Below are 17,054 nucleotides of genomic sequence, written 5' to 3'. Positions count from 1 at the left end.
AAGAAAATTTGTGACATTCCCATCCCATTGCCAAATTCTCAAAAAAATCGCTCTTAAAAAGCTGACAATCATGTCTCTGCATGTTATATATGACAACAAGTTCTTCACTATGAGTTATGCTAGATCAGTGTAATCAAACATAAAATTGCAATGAAAAAGTTAGAAATGTGTGATCTATAAAGGCCTATTCCTGATAATAACTATAACTGCTACTGTCGTAATAAAGGTCACAGTTGAAGGGTCGTTGGGAGAGTATACATTTAAAGCCCACGTGAACAGGGAAAGCTTTAGTTTGCAATCTTTTCAATTTTTACAATACACGACTGCCGAAACCAAAATGCAAACGCGGAATGCAATAAACGTTCATTAAATTAAGTTAGTTGCAAATGAAATATTTGTGGAATTAGCTGCACATATTGCTGTCAGGTGTTTATTTTAATAGCAATTGGTTCCCTGTGGTTGTTGGTTGCTAGGAATAGTATATTGTTTGCTCTTTGACAAGACTGTTAAAGGGTACATTTTGCATAAAGAATACTCGAGTGGGTTAATCAAGAACATTTTAACACCTTATAGCTTAGTTTAAATATACGTTCTGTGTTTTTTGTCTACAGTTATGGTCACTCAGGTAACACTGAGAAACCCTCCACATTCAGTGTTAGCCGGTGACTCCATCAATATTACCTGTGTGACCTCTGCCAGCAAACCACGGTCTTGTGTAAGAGTGCACGTACGGAATTCCAGCAAAACTTGGGAACTAGACGCGGGTGACTGTATCCAGAACTCCAATACGATAGAAGCCACAACCCGGACACTGACGTTTACAGCTAGTGCCGAGGAGAACGAAGCTGAGCTGTACTGTAACGCCTCCAACAGTGTGACGGATCCTCCTGTACAATCACAAGTCTACACACTCAGTGTGGAATGTATGTATACATGTTGTTATACCGTACATCATTGAGATCACAGAATAAAGAAAACTAGCCAACCCAGCGCTGAAAGGTTATCGTAATTAGATGTATCAAATAATGGTAGTTTACTCGACAAATCGTGCTCTCATATATAGAATTTGCTTTACACTTTATGACGAGTTTTTTTAATTTACTGGTCATCAACGATGTTGATTACGTTCGTATAAACCCCGCTGATATCTGTACACCTGTTTGTATGTACAATGTAGTCATATATAATCACCAATCTATGGGTGATTATCACCATTGTAACGAACACTAACGAAAACTTAATTGTAGTCTCATATGTAAAAGGTACAAATTATTTCAACCCTTGACACGTTGTGTTGTATCTCCGAAAAGAGTATTTTCTCAAGAATAATACCCATGTTCTGTTCCAGTCGTATATACATGTAGACTTATTTTAGAAGAAATCCATGGTTAACCATGACAATGTAGAGATTTAACTGCCCCTGTGCGTATAATACAAGCTCTGGACAATGATCAACACATTGAGATCTACATATCAAGGCTTAATCTTTAATGGACTGTGGTACAATGTTATTAGTGTACATACGATGTATTGCGGCTTCCGTACCCGAGGTGTAAGAGTACCACTGCGGTGCGATGTCCCAAGAGCCTTTCGTCAATGTGGTCGCTATGAGTTCAAATCCTGGTCATGCTGGCTTCCTCTCCGACCACACATGGAAGGTCTGTCAGCTACATACAGATGGATTCCCCGGTTTCTTTCCGCCATAAGGCTGGCCGCTGCTGCTTCAGGGAAATATTCTTGTGAAGTGAATAAGTAAACACATTGTACTCACTGGGATAATACTGTGCTTTGTGCTTTTGTTTACTAATGTTTGGCACAAGCTACACTCCGTCGGTGTACTAAAACTAAATGATACTTACAGATTAATATAAATTAGCAGTCGATTCTATTGCGTCATTGTTTGGACGATGTAAGCTGATATTAATTTTCCCTATTGTTTGTATAGGACTATCAGCTGCGCGTACTTGAAAAAGAAGATATATTCATGTTTTTGTACATTAAACAGTAGTAAACGTTCCTCACACAGATCACCCAAAGAGTGGCGTCCTCCTATCAGGTTATGTTAACAACACAGCCGTGGAGTCGGGGAAAACACTGACCTTGACCTGTCAAGTGGGAAAGGGGAACCCCCCACCAGCACTCAGCTGGTCATCGGGGTGTGGTCAGACAAGCCCAGTTCCTCGTAACATTGGAAGTCAGCAGATCAGTATCGGTATACCCGTCAATCCGTCCCTGAACCAGAAGACGTGTGTGTGTAAGGGGAGGCAGAACGGGTCGTTGTCCAGATGGACGGAGCAGAAGAGCAGAACATTTAATGTAGAGTGTAAGAGTTTTGATTAAGTATAATAATCCTTAGTTTTCAGACATTGCCACGGCAGTTTTAATGGATATCTATCAGTTATGTAAATGGGGTAGTTTAAGGTAGATAAAAGTCAAATACACAGACGCTGGACGAGGGGAAGTTGAAAAGTTCTCGACCTGCTCATTATGTAGGTTACTTCTTGATTTATTTATTTATTTGATTGTGTTTTACGCCGTACTCAAGAATATTTCACTTATACGACGGCGGCCCAGCATTATGGTGGGAGGAGACCGGGCACAGCCACGACCAACTGCAGGTTGCTGGCTGGCCGATCCTCTCATGGCCGGAGAAGAGGTTACTGCTTGAGTACATCCATATCAATACATAAGGCAAGTTACAATTTAGTAATACCGTCACAAACTCGGTATACACGAAAACTGGTGGCCATACAATTTTACATGTAAAGTTGACCGTCAGGTATCGACTTGGGTAGAACCTCACAACACAGCAGTATTTTTTGTTGGTTCTTAAGCGCACACGTATGCCGAACTGAACAAAAAAAAACCCATGTGTGACAAATCTTCTTTAAAGGACACATAAAATGTTTTGAATTTATTTATCTATATGCAGAATATGATGTGACCAAATATATACCAATTCAACATTGCCTCTCAGCTTTCTTCTTGGGTCGTGAAAATGGCTTTCCACTACGATTTTTCTCAGGCTCCAGAGGTCAGTCTGGAAATTAAGTAGCCATTGTGATGATGTCAATATGTGTATACCCGACATTGACGGAAAAATGCATAAAATTATGAAGAACTATCAAACGTGCCACAAAAGTGAAAAAAAAATGTTTTGCATATCTTTTCTCGTTTTCGTTAAAACCATACTCTTCGTTCGATAGTACCTTTTCATGTATACTTTAAGCACCTCAGACCGAGAGCTTTTCAGCTATTCAGCCTCCCCTTGAATATCTGTAATAACAAAATTGAATACCGTACATGCTTCTGCCGACTGCCTATGCACGTACCAAGCTTAGTATGAATATTTGTAGCTAATAATTCACGTTTAATTACAGGTTATGTTTTTATTCGGCTTTATGTCAGTACAAGTTAGCAAATTTACAGTAAAGAATAAACCATGTATTTGTGATCCACAATATTTCAGGTCAAGAAAGGAGATTTATCCCGTCTGCCATAATAACCATGCCACTATATTTTGTGATATTAATGACTGTAATACGTGTGTGTTTCGGCCTCAGCTTTAGCTCAGTCGGTACCTGGCGAAAAGTGGTGGTTTACTCCGGGCACTGAGGTTTACTCCAGGCACTGTGCTTTTTATTCTGGGTAGAGATTCACTCCGGGCACTGTGGTTTACACCAGACACAGAGGTTTACTCCGGGCACTGAACTTTACTCCGCTTACTGAGGTTTACTCCCGGCACTTTGACTTACTCCAGGCAGTGAGGGTTACTCCGTGCACTGAGGTTTACTCTGCCCACTGAGGTTTACTCCGGACACTGAAGTTTACTCCGAACACTGATGTTTACTCCGGGCTCTCAGGTTTACTCCGGGATCTGAGGTTTACTCCGCGCACTGAGGTTTACTCCGGACACTGAGGTTTTCTCCGGACACTGGGGTTTACTCCAAGCACTGAGGTTTACCCCGGGCCTTGAGGTTTACTCCCGGGACTGACGTTTACTACGGACATTGAGGTTTCCTCCAACCACAAGCCTGACCACCGTAATATAGGTGAAACATTCTTTAATACTATGCTGTTAGCCATTTGTATTGTATTTGTATTTAAGGTACATGTAACCTACGTCACGCTTGTTTATGTATACAGTTGGGCCTGACAGCGTGCAGCTACGAGCAGATTCCGGACAATCGGGAAACAAAGTTAACGTCAAAGAAAACAGCACCGTGAAATTTACATGTAACGCTAATGAGTCCAATCCTGCTGCAGTCCATTCCTGGTCCAACAGTGGCAGTCCTGTAGCAGCAGCAGAGCTATCAGAAGTAAGCTCAGAGAGAGGGCCAAATCACGGGTACCTGACCACACGGAACTATACAGTGAGGGTTGATCGATATCACGATGGTGACGTCGTCAGATGTGAGGCTCAGAGGCCTGGTAATGGAGGCAGTAAACGTGTATCACCAAACCTCACACTAGATGTCACATGTAAGTTTCTTTTCATTGCACTTACAGCTTTCAGGTAAAATTCTTCAAAATTTATTTAGTGATCATGTCTACGTATTTTTATTTCTGTTGGCTCACTTCAAATATATGCATTATTACGTCGACCTAGTTCGACGAAATCGGGCTGGATTAAAATAAATAGTATCCAATGACAAGGTACATCTATATATATATGTACATGTAACATAGAGATGAAAGCTTCTCTCCCCAGTCGAGAGCGACGTGTTTTTAAAAATTGAGAAAAATATTCAGAATATTTTATACTATTGATCTAGAAACAAAATGTGGCGCATACGACGTGATATTAACTTTGTGCTCATTTGTCATGTAATGGCATAAAATATATTTCACAGCACTTCATAGTTACAGTACTTTTTATATATCAACTTAGTAGACCCAAATGAGATAAAACATATGCTTATTTATGAAAGAAATGAATGAGTACAGCGTAAAACACAAATCAAATAAATCAATAAAAAAAGATAAACATACATGCAAACCAAAAAGATTTTTAGAAATCTATAAATATACACCTGCTGATAATTTGTTCTTAATTTGGAAACGATATAAACTTGATAGATACAGTATTGCTTGATCCTAACGATTTATGTGTCACAGATGTGGGTCGGAACATACGCGTAGAAAGGGTGTAATATGACTGCAAGATGTTCACACCAAACCCCGATCGTACAGACAAGGTGTGTGTACCATCCGCGTATGATGGGCGTAGAATCCTACCATCATCCACGTAGGATACGACAACATACATTCACACATAAACTCATCAAACCTTTAAGAAATTCCGCGTTGTTCGACACAGTACCTTGTTTGTTCTTTCGGAATAAAAAAATTATCCATAAACGATCTAGTTCTCGACATGGTTACTAATGCGCCCATAATCATGACATTACACATATTGAGTTTTCACAGATTCCACAATTATTCGGTGAATGTAAAAACATAATGTACATGTACAATGCACGATTTTTTTTGCGGTGCAAATTTTGTCGGGGGGTCAAGTGAAACGCAAAATATAGTGCATAGACATAACAGAACTAATTCGTGATCATTTAAAGAACAAGGCAGCAGTTGGCGAAAACATATTTCAGTCGAAAGCAAACTTTCTAAAAGTATTATACTTTATTATTATAATGATATTTTACCGAAGAATATGTTGAGCAAAATGGTAATGCTGCAAAAATGTCTGGTGTGAATCGAGGTAGCCATCTTGAGAATTTTATCCAATCAAACATGTTGCTATCAGATTGCGCGACCAGAGCTGTGATGTAGCCTTTACCCATTAACTCCATGAAGTGACATTTATTTATTTATTTGTTTGGCCGAACTCAAGAATATTTCACTAATACGACGACGACCAGCATTATGGTGTGTAGAAACCATGCAGCGCCCGAGGGAGACCCACAACCATCCGCAGGTCGCTGGAAGACCTTCCCACGTACATGAGCTGGACTTGAACTCACATTTTGAGGTCGTTTACAATGATTTAGTTAGTTTAATAGCGGTGGGGCCATTTACGTAAGGCCATTACACACACTGGGGTGAGGAAGGTCTATGTACGGACCATCACAGACGTAAAACCGGTTGATTTACAAACCATATAATATAGGACGACGGTATCCCAAATTTTGCCAGAAAGCATCACACCGTCACGGCCTAAACCGCATTCATCTTAGGCCTACTTAGACACGCTGTTCAAATTGTACAGATGCATTTTTGACGTTCGTGTTAGTGTGTAGTCAGCATGCAGTTGCTATTAAACAAATATCACAGTCGGTGCAAAATTCAGTAGGGATGCCGAAAGTTTATGGAACTGAGAAGACATCCCATCGAACAATGCTTAAAATTAATTAAATCTTATCATCTAAGTTTTTCTCTCAATTTATTAGAACCGAAGAATTTAAATTTTGCCTTTTGTTTTTCTCGAATACAAAGGATGGGTTTTTTCTGTTTTCTTTTTCAAAAATACAGTAAGATTATTCGTGTTTAAGCCGAGTTGCTTTCTTTGACGTCTGTGACAACTAGGTCAGCATTGCTCTCATCTTAGAAGCCACCACTACAAAATTGAAGCATAAAATCCAGCTACAGTTGAATGCCTAGATTAGCCTCATTGGTGTTTACATTTATTTCCATTTGTGTCAGAACTGAGAATGAATCCAGCTGTACAACAATCATACTGTAATTTTGTAAACATTTACATGTGGTCCGAATTACCGGTACAAGAACAACTCCTCTGGAGGCCACGACCTGAACCAGGAATACCCCGGCCGTACATCTACAGGGTACCGATAAACTGTGTCATTGATATGATAGGCCTAATGTATGAACATTTCAAGGAGAGGAGGAAATATCCTTCCAGTATGTGCAGTTCCCGAGGAAGCTATTTGTCACTTGACCCTTCATTATCAAAGTCTAACTTTAATCTGCCATGGGCTACAGCTTAGACTATTATACAGGAAATACCTTCAATGTTAAAGAGCTAGAGTGAACGTGACGTCACCTTGCTGTCGACAACTGAGACGCGTTCAAGGTGTGTCATGGCGAAGTATCACCATACTCTGAACATTCGCACAAGCCGAACTACTTTTTGCACTGGGCCTCTGACGTAGGTCCCTCTAAACGGGAATTTCTATGCAATGCTGACTTCCTTATAAGAACATTTGATTTACTGTCTTTAAAACCTCGGGAAAAGTCTTTTCCCTGCATTGTAATTATATATGTAATTATTTGCGTTGTCTTCTTGTGTCGTTTGCTTTGCGATTTTTTTATATGACCAGATTCCATTCCATGGCGCATACAGCTGTCAATTCAGGCCAGATTTTCATTTAAAACCATCTGCACATTAAGTGCTATTTTCATTTTACCTCGGCATCAACTAGCGCAGAAAATCTTCCAGTAGTGTGTGGTATAAATGTCTGCCAATGAGAAAACACTCTCTGAAATCCATAATGAAGACTATTGCAAAAAGTCTTAACTTACCTTAATAAACCACAGCGCTCGTAAAACTACGTGTACACCTTCGTGCTGGTTGTAGTCGCCACCACATTTCTACAAACTGGTCACAAAAATGTTTCAAGCATCAATAATTACGCTGTCGTTTCTCACAGCATGCAGGAAAAAATGAGCCATAGCATTTGAAATGCACCAATCGAATAGCCTTCAACTTCAAGCGCAGCCATATCCTGCCAATCCAGTACATCCAAAGAAATGGACTCATGTGTCTACTTCCCCACTGCAGAACAATGTTTATTTTTTCACATTATTTCACACGCAATTAGAACCATGACACTTGCCCAAGTACAACCATAAGGGTATTCCAGGGTGCATCCTTCTCAAACTGCACATTCCACTTGAATTTCACCAAAGTTCCGATACCCATTAACTTTGATAACAAACTTTCCTATGCAGAAACTTCAGTAGTTTTGAAACACTTTCTGTCATCCACACTGGCGTGCTACTCACTACTTTTGAAAATTATTGAAGTCACACGTTCACTTATACAGTAGGTCAGTTTTTTTGTTCCAAGGTGTACCACTTGTCGCCACTGGTCAGTTCCAATCCAGATAAAGCTCAACTATTCTGTTTTTCAAAAACTGACCGTATGTTAAAAGGAAAATATTTTTAAAAGCACGGTTACACGTACAGGATGTTTATAAATTATATTTTCATCGTTCTACACAACTTTGCCGCTACCATATACTACCCAAAGCAACAGAGATAAATGCCTGGAGGCGTATAATAAATGGATTATCTGTACACTGTACTGATCTACATCGTCGTGTAGCTCTCGTTCTCCGCGGTTGCGTTGCCTCACCCTGCCTCTGCCTCGGCTGTCGATACGGCAAAGCAACTGCAGAAAACGAGACCGATGCGCACAGTGTACTGATAATCTCTATGAAAAGGGAGAGTCCAGGGAAGGTGTATGTCTTGGAAGCTCTGCTAACTTGCAATGTTGCAGTTTTAATAAAAAAAAGGCGTTTTATAAGTCTAGCCCATCCCCTTTAGGCAAGCGTCCAGGGGACGCTTGAATAGGCCCTGGAAGCTCCGTGCCTTAGTTTTTCGTATAGACCAAATTTCAGCATTTCAAAGTTGTCTGGTGTCCTCATTGTTGAGAATACAGAGCCGTAAAATCGACAAACATTTATAAGATTAAAAGCCTGTACCCTGATTCCAAGCGGGTCGGATCTCGACTTTTATATCACATGAACAGATAAGCGTCTTTGGCGTCAAGAGACAGAAGATAAAGAATTTCAAAAGTATTGTTTTGATTTTGAATACATTTTTCTTTACATTATGGTAAAAACCAAAGATAAATTAGTTCTAAATTGTATGGTTATTAAATATTGTGTGTTTAATCAGACGCAAGTATGGATAAACAAAAATCATATATGTAGGTACTTAATCTGTTTGATTAAGAATTGATGATTTTCATCAATTCTCAATGGTCTTTGATATTCATTTGAGTAGAGTAAATGTGGGAGATCAGAAATTTTCGCCCGAGGCGCTTCAACATATACGCTGAATCTTCTGCTGGATCATACAGGACGTAAGGGAATTCCCAAAGTACCAAGACGCATGATCGCTTTGTTCTTTTTCCCATTTTGTCATTGTACAGGAACACATGGCATGCTTATTGACAGGTTATAGTCACTGGAGACTGTTTCTTAGGATAAATATGATGCGTGGCACAACAATTTTTGTGTTTGTCATATTTTAAGGGATCTGACTATTTTCAATAGGAAACCACATGATGTCGCCATTGCACACTGACGTGAGATTTTACTGATTACTTTACTTAGCAAAGAAAAAAATTATCTTCACGTTTATAGGAGTATCAGCTTAAACGCAGCGAACAATTTTGCCTATATACATGCACGACATTCAATTTGTGTTCAGCAGCAGGAAGAACCCGGTTTGCATTCGCATGATGTTGACAATGTTTAGTGTAAAATGTGGAAATGTAACATACCTGTACGGTGTATTTTACGTCCATTTTGACTAAACATCTGAACAGAGCATACGTTTTCATTTTTTCTACGTATACATGTACTAGCAGTTTACTCGCGATACATCAATCGAGCTTTTTAAAAATGTTATTGTTCATAATTTTGTCACTGTTTTTAGAATTGGACATATATGTGCACTGCAGATCGTTTGTTACTTCTATGAACCTAATATTTGTACATTTGGCTTTTGTAATGCTTTCCATCTGGTATGTAAGGCATTTTATTTAATAGGTTCCAAGATTTGTTGTGAAGAGTAATAGCCCTTTTCTGTCTTCATTTCCGCTTTCTCTTTCTCTTTCTCTGATATGTAAGTCTACCATCGTTGTTCGTCTTCTATTTTTACTTACGGTCGTCAAACAAACGACAACATTCTGTCCGACAAGCGGTATATTTTTTTAAGACAAGAAACGAAATTGCGACAAGCACACGCACCACATAAAAACAAACAGCAGTATGATACGTGGGCCAACTGCTTTAATTATACATCACAATGTAACGGACGCCGTTACCACGGAAGAACCGCCCGTTTTCTCTATTTAGTGTATTCCACAGAAGACAGGATGACATTCTCCTTTTTTGTTCTTTTTAACAGTATAGCAGACAAAACACACATTTGCGTTAACATTTTTTGCGCGTTTGTCGGATGTTGATGCAGTTTTGACAAAGTGAAACAAAATAATTACATTGTTTAACTTACAACACAGAAACACGCTGCAGATAACTCCATGCTCGTTTTCATACTTAACTTTTTATCGACAAAGCACTTATTGTACATTTGTTCTGATTTCAGACGGGCCGTTGTTTACCAGCTGTAAATCAAAGTACATTTTCGTGGAAAATGCCACAGCTGAGCTCTCTTGTACAACCTGGGCTAAGCCTCAGCCAACGATAAACTGGACTCGCGGAGCTCAGACGAGTGGCGTGAGTGGGACAAATAATAATTATACGTCTGTGGCCATGTTCAACAAGATCAGGAGGACTGACTCTGGAGTGTACACTGTGACAGCTAGTAATGGCGTGGGGAGATTATTAGAGAGGACAGTCAATATCACTGTGTACTGTGAGTCTACTTGGTTAATTTATGATGAGTATCGTAGATTTGGCTTTTCCAATTGTTTTAAGTTATTTTATTATTTATTTATTTATTTATTTGATTGGTGTTTTATGCCGTACTCAAGAATATTTCACTTATACGACGGCGGCCAGCATTATGGTGGGAGGAGACCGGGCACAGCCCGGGGGACACCCACGACCAACTGCAGGTTGCTAGCAGACCTTCCCACGTACGGCCTGAGAAGAAGACAGCATGGGCTGGACTTAAACTCACAGCGACCGCATTGGTGAGAGACTCTTGGGTCATTACGCTGCGCTAGCGCGCTAACCAACTGAGCCACGGAGGCCCCAGTTATTTTAATATCACATGATGAAATTGTATCTTTGGTAAATCACTTCTTGCGGACCATTTGATGTTACGTATCAGGTGACTTCTCAAAATAACATCACTGCTTCTCAAAACTTAAAATTTCTTAACAAAGCGATTAAAATGTCCACATTCAGGGCATTTCATTGTATGTAATAAAAACAGGCCATTTAGACAACGCAACTGCGGTGAAGAGAATTAACATGTTTTAGGCATTTTAAAATTCCTGAATTTTTGAACGAATAATCAACGGTCAAAAATCTCCGAGACGACAAAAAGTCACAAGTCACACTAAGTGTTACACACTGTACTTGATATAGGAATACAGCCACATTTCTCTGGGTAAATTTGAAGTGATGCCGTAATCTCGTTAGCATTATGTAAGTTCGAGAAGTACGTACACATTTATCCACGTGGTCCCATTAATCATTCCACAGCTGACCAGTGCCGATGAAAGGTTCAAATGTGATTGAATATGTCACAGCGTCAACTCCAGCTATTGCTGCTATGTTGTGCGTTTATGCCAGGGTGTTCACCACGTAAATGGGAGATTATGTTGGTCTTCGGACACACACAAACCTGAACGAAGTCTAGTTAGGGAAACCGTCTTGAATCTATGCGTCGAAACAAACATTTGTATACCAGCCGTTAACCAATATGGTGTACGTCCTTAAATGCTAACAAACAGATAAAACATTTGACCTGAAACTTTTTTTACGAAACTATAATTTTAGAAATTTAATTCTCACCACTGGGTTACCTCAGGCCGTTTGAAAGAGACTTATGCGCTCACGAAAACTCGATCAACCGGCTGGCTGGTATATGATTTACACTATGGCTCAAATAAAGGCTTCTTAAAGGCTTTTTCTTTTTGTGTTTTTCTAGCGGGGTGGTGGTGGTGGGGGACGGGGTGGGGGGTGGAGCGGGAACGACGTCTATCACCTTTCCAGCGTTGACTATGTGGCTAACGGACTCATATGTCGATTTGTGGCATTATAAAGGGCTGTGGCAACGAAGGCTACAGAGGGCAAACCTTTTTTGGGGGCAAATCATAAAGTTGACCAAAAAACCCCACCAAAAACAATAAAATATTTAAAACTCACACTTTTAACCTACTTATTTTAAAAACCATATACTAAACCTTTACCTTTTGATGACATATAATTTCGCTGGACTGGGACTTTAACCTACGTCATCAAACTTTTTTGTATAGTTTTATAATAATACTCTTGTACAAATACTGTGATGATCACTGTACGTCTCTGCCAGCAGAATTTTGAAACGTTTTTCTCGTATTTTTCAAGATCCCCCGGATATATCTGTGGTTCTGTTGTCAGAAGAAGATGTCACGGAAGGAAGCCCTCTACAGCTGGAGTGTCGTGCTGAAGCTGTTCCTCAAAACTACACCTACTCTGTCTGGAATCGTACCATTGGAAACCTTATTGTACCACTTATAAACAACAGACCTGGGAAATCCCTGTCCATCAGTCAGGTGACGTTCAGAGATCAGGGTGTATACCGGTGTGGAGCCAGTAACGGGTTTGGAGGCGTTCAGTGGGGACAACTGGAGGTCAAGGTTCGCGGTAAGGCGCTGACAATATCAATGGCTATTAGACTAATGGATGTTCGGGTGACCAGTTTTATATCTTTTGTTAACGAATTTCGTGATGTCACCTTATTGTATTTTTCACGGGTTTCTATGACATCTCAGGAGTAATTTATTGTGTGCATCTGTGATAGCCAAATTTGGCTGTCAAATACTCTTCTGCAAGATGATGTGTCAACAGTTTCTTTGTTTACATATTTTCGCATTTTTATTTCACGTTACAGGGAGGAAAAATCTATTTCTTTGAGAAACTCATCTACAACTTAAAAGAACAAATATCGGTTAACGCAGATCGCCAGTCCGGTTCCTGCAAAACTGTAGATAGATACCAATACCGGTGTTAAGCGACAGTCTATTCTCGTCAGTGTCACTCATAATCCGCTGGTCCGACTACATGATTCCTCCCGTTGCACCCGGTGTCGCTCGATTGGGCTGTAAAAATTATATTCTGTACCCTGCGTTACAGTGCCAAATTCTCCACGGCACTTCAGTCATTCTATGGAGAATCAATTCGTGTTGTTATGTGAGCTAAAAGCGGTTATCATATCGCCCAGTCGCTAATCTGTACACACTTTTCAAGAATCCCATGCAAAACTGTGCTAAATTTAGGCTGCTGAAGGTGCTAAAATGAGTACACGTAAGGGTACTTATAAATTAAGTCATACCATGGCTTCTGGAAAACCATGAGTGGTGCATGGATCTGTGAGTGCTTTGCAGGGCGTTTGCAGTTTATAACACGGGCAGGTTTTCACGTCATGACAGGCAGACGGCCAAAGTTTAATGGTTTCTTTTTTAAATGGAAAGTTGCTGATCTCTTTGTACATCGTCAACATTAGTGTCAAATCAACTTAACCTAAAGCTAGCAATAGGTCTTCAATAGTTCGTAACGTGTAAGATGAAGTATCTATCAAAAATAACTTGCTAAAGTCATTGGGCATTAGACACATTTAAGAAATTTTGAACAACGCCGATATCACACAGGTGATGGTGATGAGGCAGAAAGTAATGTCAGAAAACACAATAATCCTGCATAAAACTTTCCTTCTAATAACACTCACATGCACTCTCTTTATCTAAAGTGTATACAACCGTATTCTAATGAACTGCCACCACCAGACAAGCTTGACTTTTGGGCCGGTGCGGCGCACCTAGGTTTCTTTGACGTTAGGCCTTATCACTCGTCTTCTCGCGCGGGACTTAGAAACAACTTTAGGTAGATGATATATTCATTTCACATTGACAGAAGACAAGTGACATTTAACAAACCTTAAACTGGGGAAATGGCCTGATAACATACATGAATAACATAGATATATTATACATGTTTGTGGTAAGGATCATGTTAAACAGTTGCCACACAATGATCAGTGTCCACAAAATTGCGGGAATATCACATCAGAGCCCTTAGAGACAGCTAAGTCTCTCTATATATAGAGATGCTGGAAGAAGGATTCCCCGTTGCAAACAACTGAACTTTGACAAATCACTGAGTACACAAACTGATTTTCTCGTATGAAGTACACACGTGCACACTATACTGGCCGAAGACAAGTGATCTTTAACAAACATTGGACTGGACATATGGTCAGCTGAGCTTCGCTACCTGATATTGTAACCAAGGTGAGCTTGAATCCCCATGTTGTGTATCATAGCGATTGACCGACCAGCATCTTGTCCACTCACCCATGAACCGCTTTCAACCCATTTGCAGGTGTGATAAAAGAGATAAGTAACATTCATATATATAAATACCTTGATGAGTGGGAGGTTTTCCATCTGCACAATTAACTGTGAAACAAATCATTTTTCAGGAATATTCTACATTGACTTCCTGTAATGAATTGTAATTTCTAGTTGTGTGTTGGAAACGTTTAGAATTCGAAATCCTAATTTCTAACGATGTGTTTGCTTTAAGGGTACTAGGCAACTACACGTACCTCAAACCTCTGTGACTTTTAGTTTTCATTTTCAAATTAAGTGGCCCTGACGGTAGAGCGTCCGCTTGGGGAGTTAGATCCAGGGTCAATTTTGGATCAGGCCACACCTAAGACCTTAAAGAAGGAAGCTGTAGCTTCCTTGCTTGGCGGTTCAGCATTAAGGGAATAGTGCAACGTCTGGTTGACCGGAATCAGTATAATGGCTTGGGTGAGGCAGCTTACTTGCATTCGGTAAGTCGTCCCAGTGAAGCAGTACTAGACAAAGAGCTGTGGGAATCCGCCCTACAAGGAGGCACACTGCTTGCACTCTGAGCACTCCTTCGTGGTCATATGACTAAAAAATTGTCACGTACGACGTTAAACCCTAAGCACTTATTCACTCATTTTCAAATTTCGTAACATTTCACTAGCTGGCGGTAATTATTTTCCCCGAGACTGCTTTATCAGGAATTGTGTTTATGGAATAGGCAGTATGCACGGAGATCCTGACCTGTCTTACACATAGTGTGGTTAAAATGGTTTCCATTCACAGTGAAGCATGCTTTTCGTGGAAATAAAAAATCACGAGCTATTCGTTGCAGTTTAAGCTCTGGCCGACTCACTTTCTGTGGACAAGCAATAAATTGATTTATAAATCACGCAACCAGTGCATTCTAACGTCCTAACGTCGCCTTCTTGTACAGAATGAAATTATCTGTTTTAAATCTACTTTCAGTCACCCTATACTGTACTATAACGGAGCCAGCAAAGAAGACATTGGAGAAAATGCTGCAACTTAGACAAGCCATTTCACTTGTTGTTTTAATTAATCACTTTACAGGCTTTAATGTTTTCTCCAGAATTAATTTTATACACTCCCGGAAGTATTCAGCAACAACGTTTGTTTTACTAACTCGGTCGTCTTATCTGTAAATACCCGTTTAGGACACGGATCCAGTGTAATAATATACTAATGTAATAATAATATACTTCTCCATTTTCTTTCCCAGCCCGGCCACAGTTTGTCAGACAGACCAACCAACAAGCAGCAGCCCTTGGTGAAAATATCAAACTGATGTTTAAGTTTGTATCTTATCCAGCCTATGTGAACCTCAAGTGGTACAAACTTATCAATGGTACAGCTGAAAAACTAACCGTCTCTAACTCATCCGGGAGTAAATACCGAAGTCACGTGACGGATGCTCACCACGAGTTTATCTTTTACGACACCAAAGTCCTGCTTTCCGGTCACGTGGCGGAACTTGAAATCTCTGACGTTAAACATGATGATTTCGGGAAATACAAATTTGTTGCTGAAAATGACGTGGGATCTTCTGAGACCATCATGTCTTTTAACTTAATAGGTAATGTATTGTTCCTGCTGCCCGGGTAAAAATTGAGGGTTACCCAGCTTATATGACTGATCACTTCTTTCATCCACGTGAATATGCTTGAGTATGGCGTGAAAAACCAATCAAATAAATGAATAAATGGGTAGATAACCAAATAAATAAATAATATACATTTCTCTATATCTATATATATTCATCGTGAATGTGTTGTTAACCCTGATAAGTCCCTCTTAGCGCCCCTGATACCGGTACTGGAATTTTGTACGTCAACGATCTATTTTATCATACCAAATGGAAATTCAAAAGCATCACAGACAAAATTTTGGAAATTTTTTTGGAATTTTTGAAAACAATATGTAGACCAATTATTAATTGTAGTTTAAAAATCATATAAGGCAACTTCAGCTTCAAGTATTAACTTGCGGCAAGGAATTGATCCACATAAGAAAAGTTGGACTCTACATAGAATCTTCATTCGTTGTCTAATGTTCCAGATCGTCCTTGTCCACCTACTTTAACAACCACATTTTGTGAAAACCGTATGGCCAATGTGACGTGGATTTCCTGTTTCGATGGCGGTTCTACTCAGACGTTTAAACTACAGTACAAAAAGAAGGGTGGCGATTGGGTTGAATTACCTGGTAACATAACAGACCCGGGAGAGGATAAGGCTGTGAGCGAGGTGGTGGAGGGTCTCGAGGAGAGGGGAGAATACATCTTCGGGGTTTACGGTGTGAACAGGTGGAATAAAAGTGAAATGGTAGAGAAGAGTTGTACAGTTACAGGTAAATGTGAAGGTCATGTGGCACGCAAACAATAAAAAAGAAAAAGAAATTTACACCCTTCATATCGACGTGTTGCAATCGTTACCGACCCAGGTAAAAACAACGGTCACATTTTTCAGAGAACGTGGACGACTAAAAGTACATGTACACGTATATGTGAAAATGGTGGACATTTTAGTTTTATTCTACAAACTGGTTCCAAAAGTATGTTTTGAAAAACAAACATTATGTTATAGCAAGCAAGGAACATTAGTGCTACAGGTATAAATAAGAGAGTAAAGAATAGCTCCTTTCTAACGGAAGAACAAAAAAATTCGCTAATTTCCACATTTTTGTCGAAATGTGACCTCATCCAAGCTCTCACAATCATGCATGTGGTGCTTTTCTTGAAATCTACCAGCAGCGTATTAAATGTATACTCATAACTGCACATGCGCCGCTCTCTACGCTC

The 17,054-nt window shown here is 39.8% G+C and overlaps 1 protein-coding gene across 1 annotated transcript; it reads left to right on the top strand.

Annotated features, from left to right (window-relative positions):
* The first annotated feature begins 468 nt into the window (after positions 1–468).
* LOC135481311 (synaptogenesis protein syg-2-like) lies at positions 469–16,638 on the top strand. The gene is made up of 7 exons (XM_064761153.1): positions 469–923; positions 2,027–2,323; positions 4,147–4,482; positions 10,315–10,584; positions 12,249–12,527; positions 15,477–15,830; positions 16,313–16,638. Exons 1-7 carry the CDS (start codon positions 614–616, stop codon positions 16,636–16,638), a joined length of 2,172 nt encoding a protein of 723 aa, XP_064617223.1. The 5' UTR covers positions 469–613.
* Positions 16,639–17,054: the final 416 nt, after the last annotated feature.

Source organism: Liolophura sinensis, unplaced genomic scaffold (assembly GCF_032854445.1).
Source record: "Liolophura sinensis isolate JHLJ2023 unplaced genomic scaffold, CUHK_Ljap_v2 scaffold_18, whole genome shotgun sequence".
NCBI classification, from domain to species: Eukaryota; Metazoa; Mollusca; class Polyplacophora; order Chitonida; family Chitonidae; genus Liolophura; species Liolophura sinensis.
Note: the sequence above shows the minus strand (reverse complement) of the source record. Positions and strands in the feature narration are given on the sequence as shown.

Bases quoted from the DNA above. Each gene is read 5' to 3' on its own strand.
- LOC135481311 (XM_064761153.1), top strand. From the start codon at position 614: ATGGTCACTCAGGTAACACTGAGAAACCCTCCACATTCAGTGTTAGCC. The intron at 4,483-10,314 runs GTAAGTTTCTTT...TTCTGATTTCAG, and splicing joins CCTCACACTAGATGTCACAT to ACGGGCCGTTGTTTACCAGC. The intron at 10,585-12,248 runs GTGAGTCTACTT...GTATTTTTCAAG, and splicing joins AGTCAATATCACTGTGTACT to ATCCCCCGGATATATCTGTG.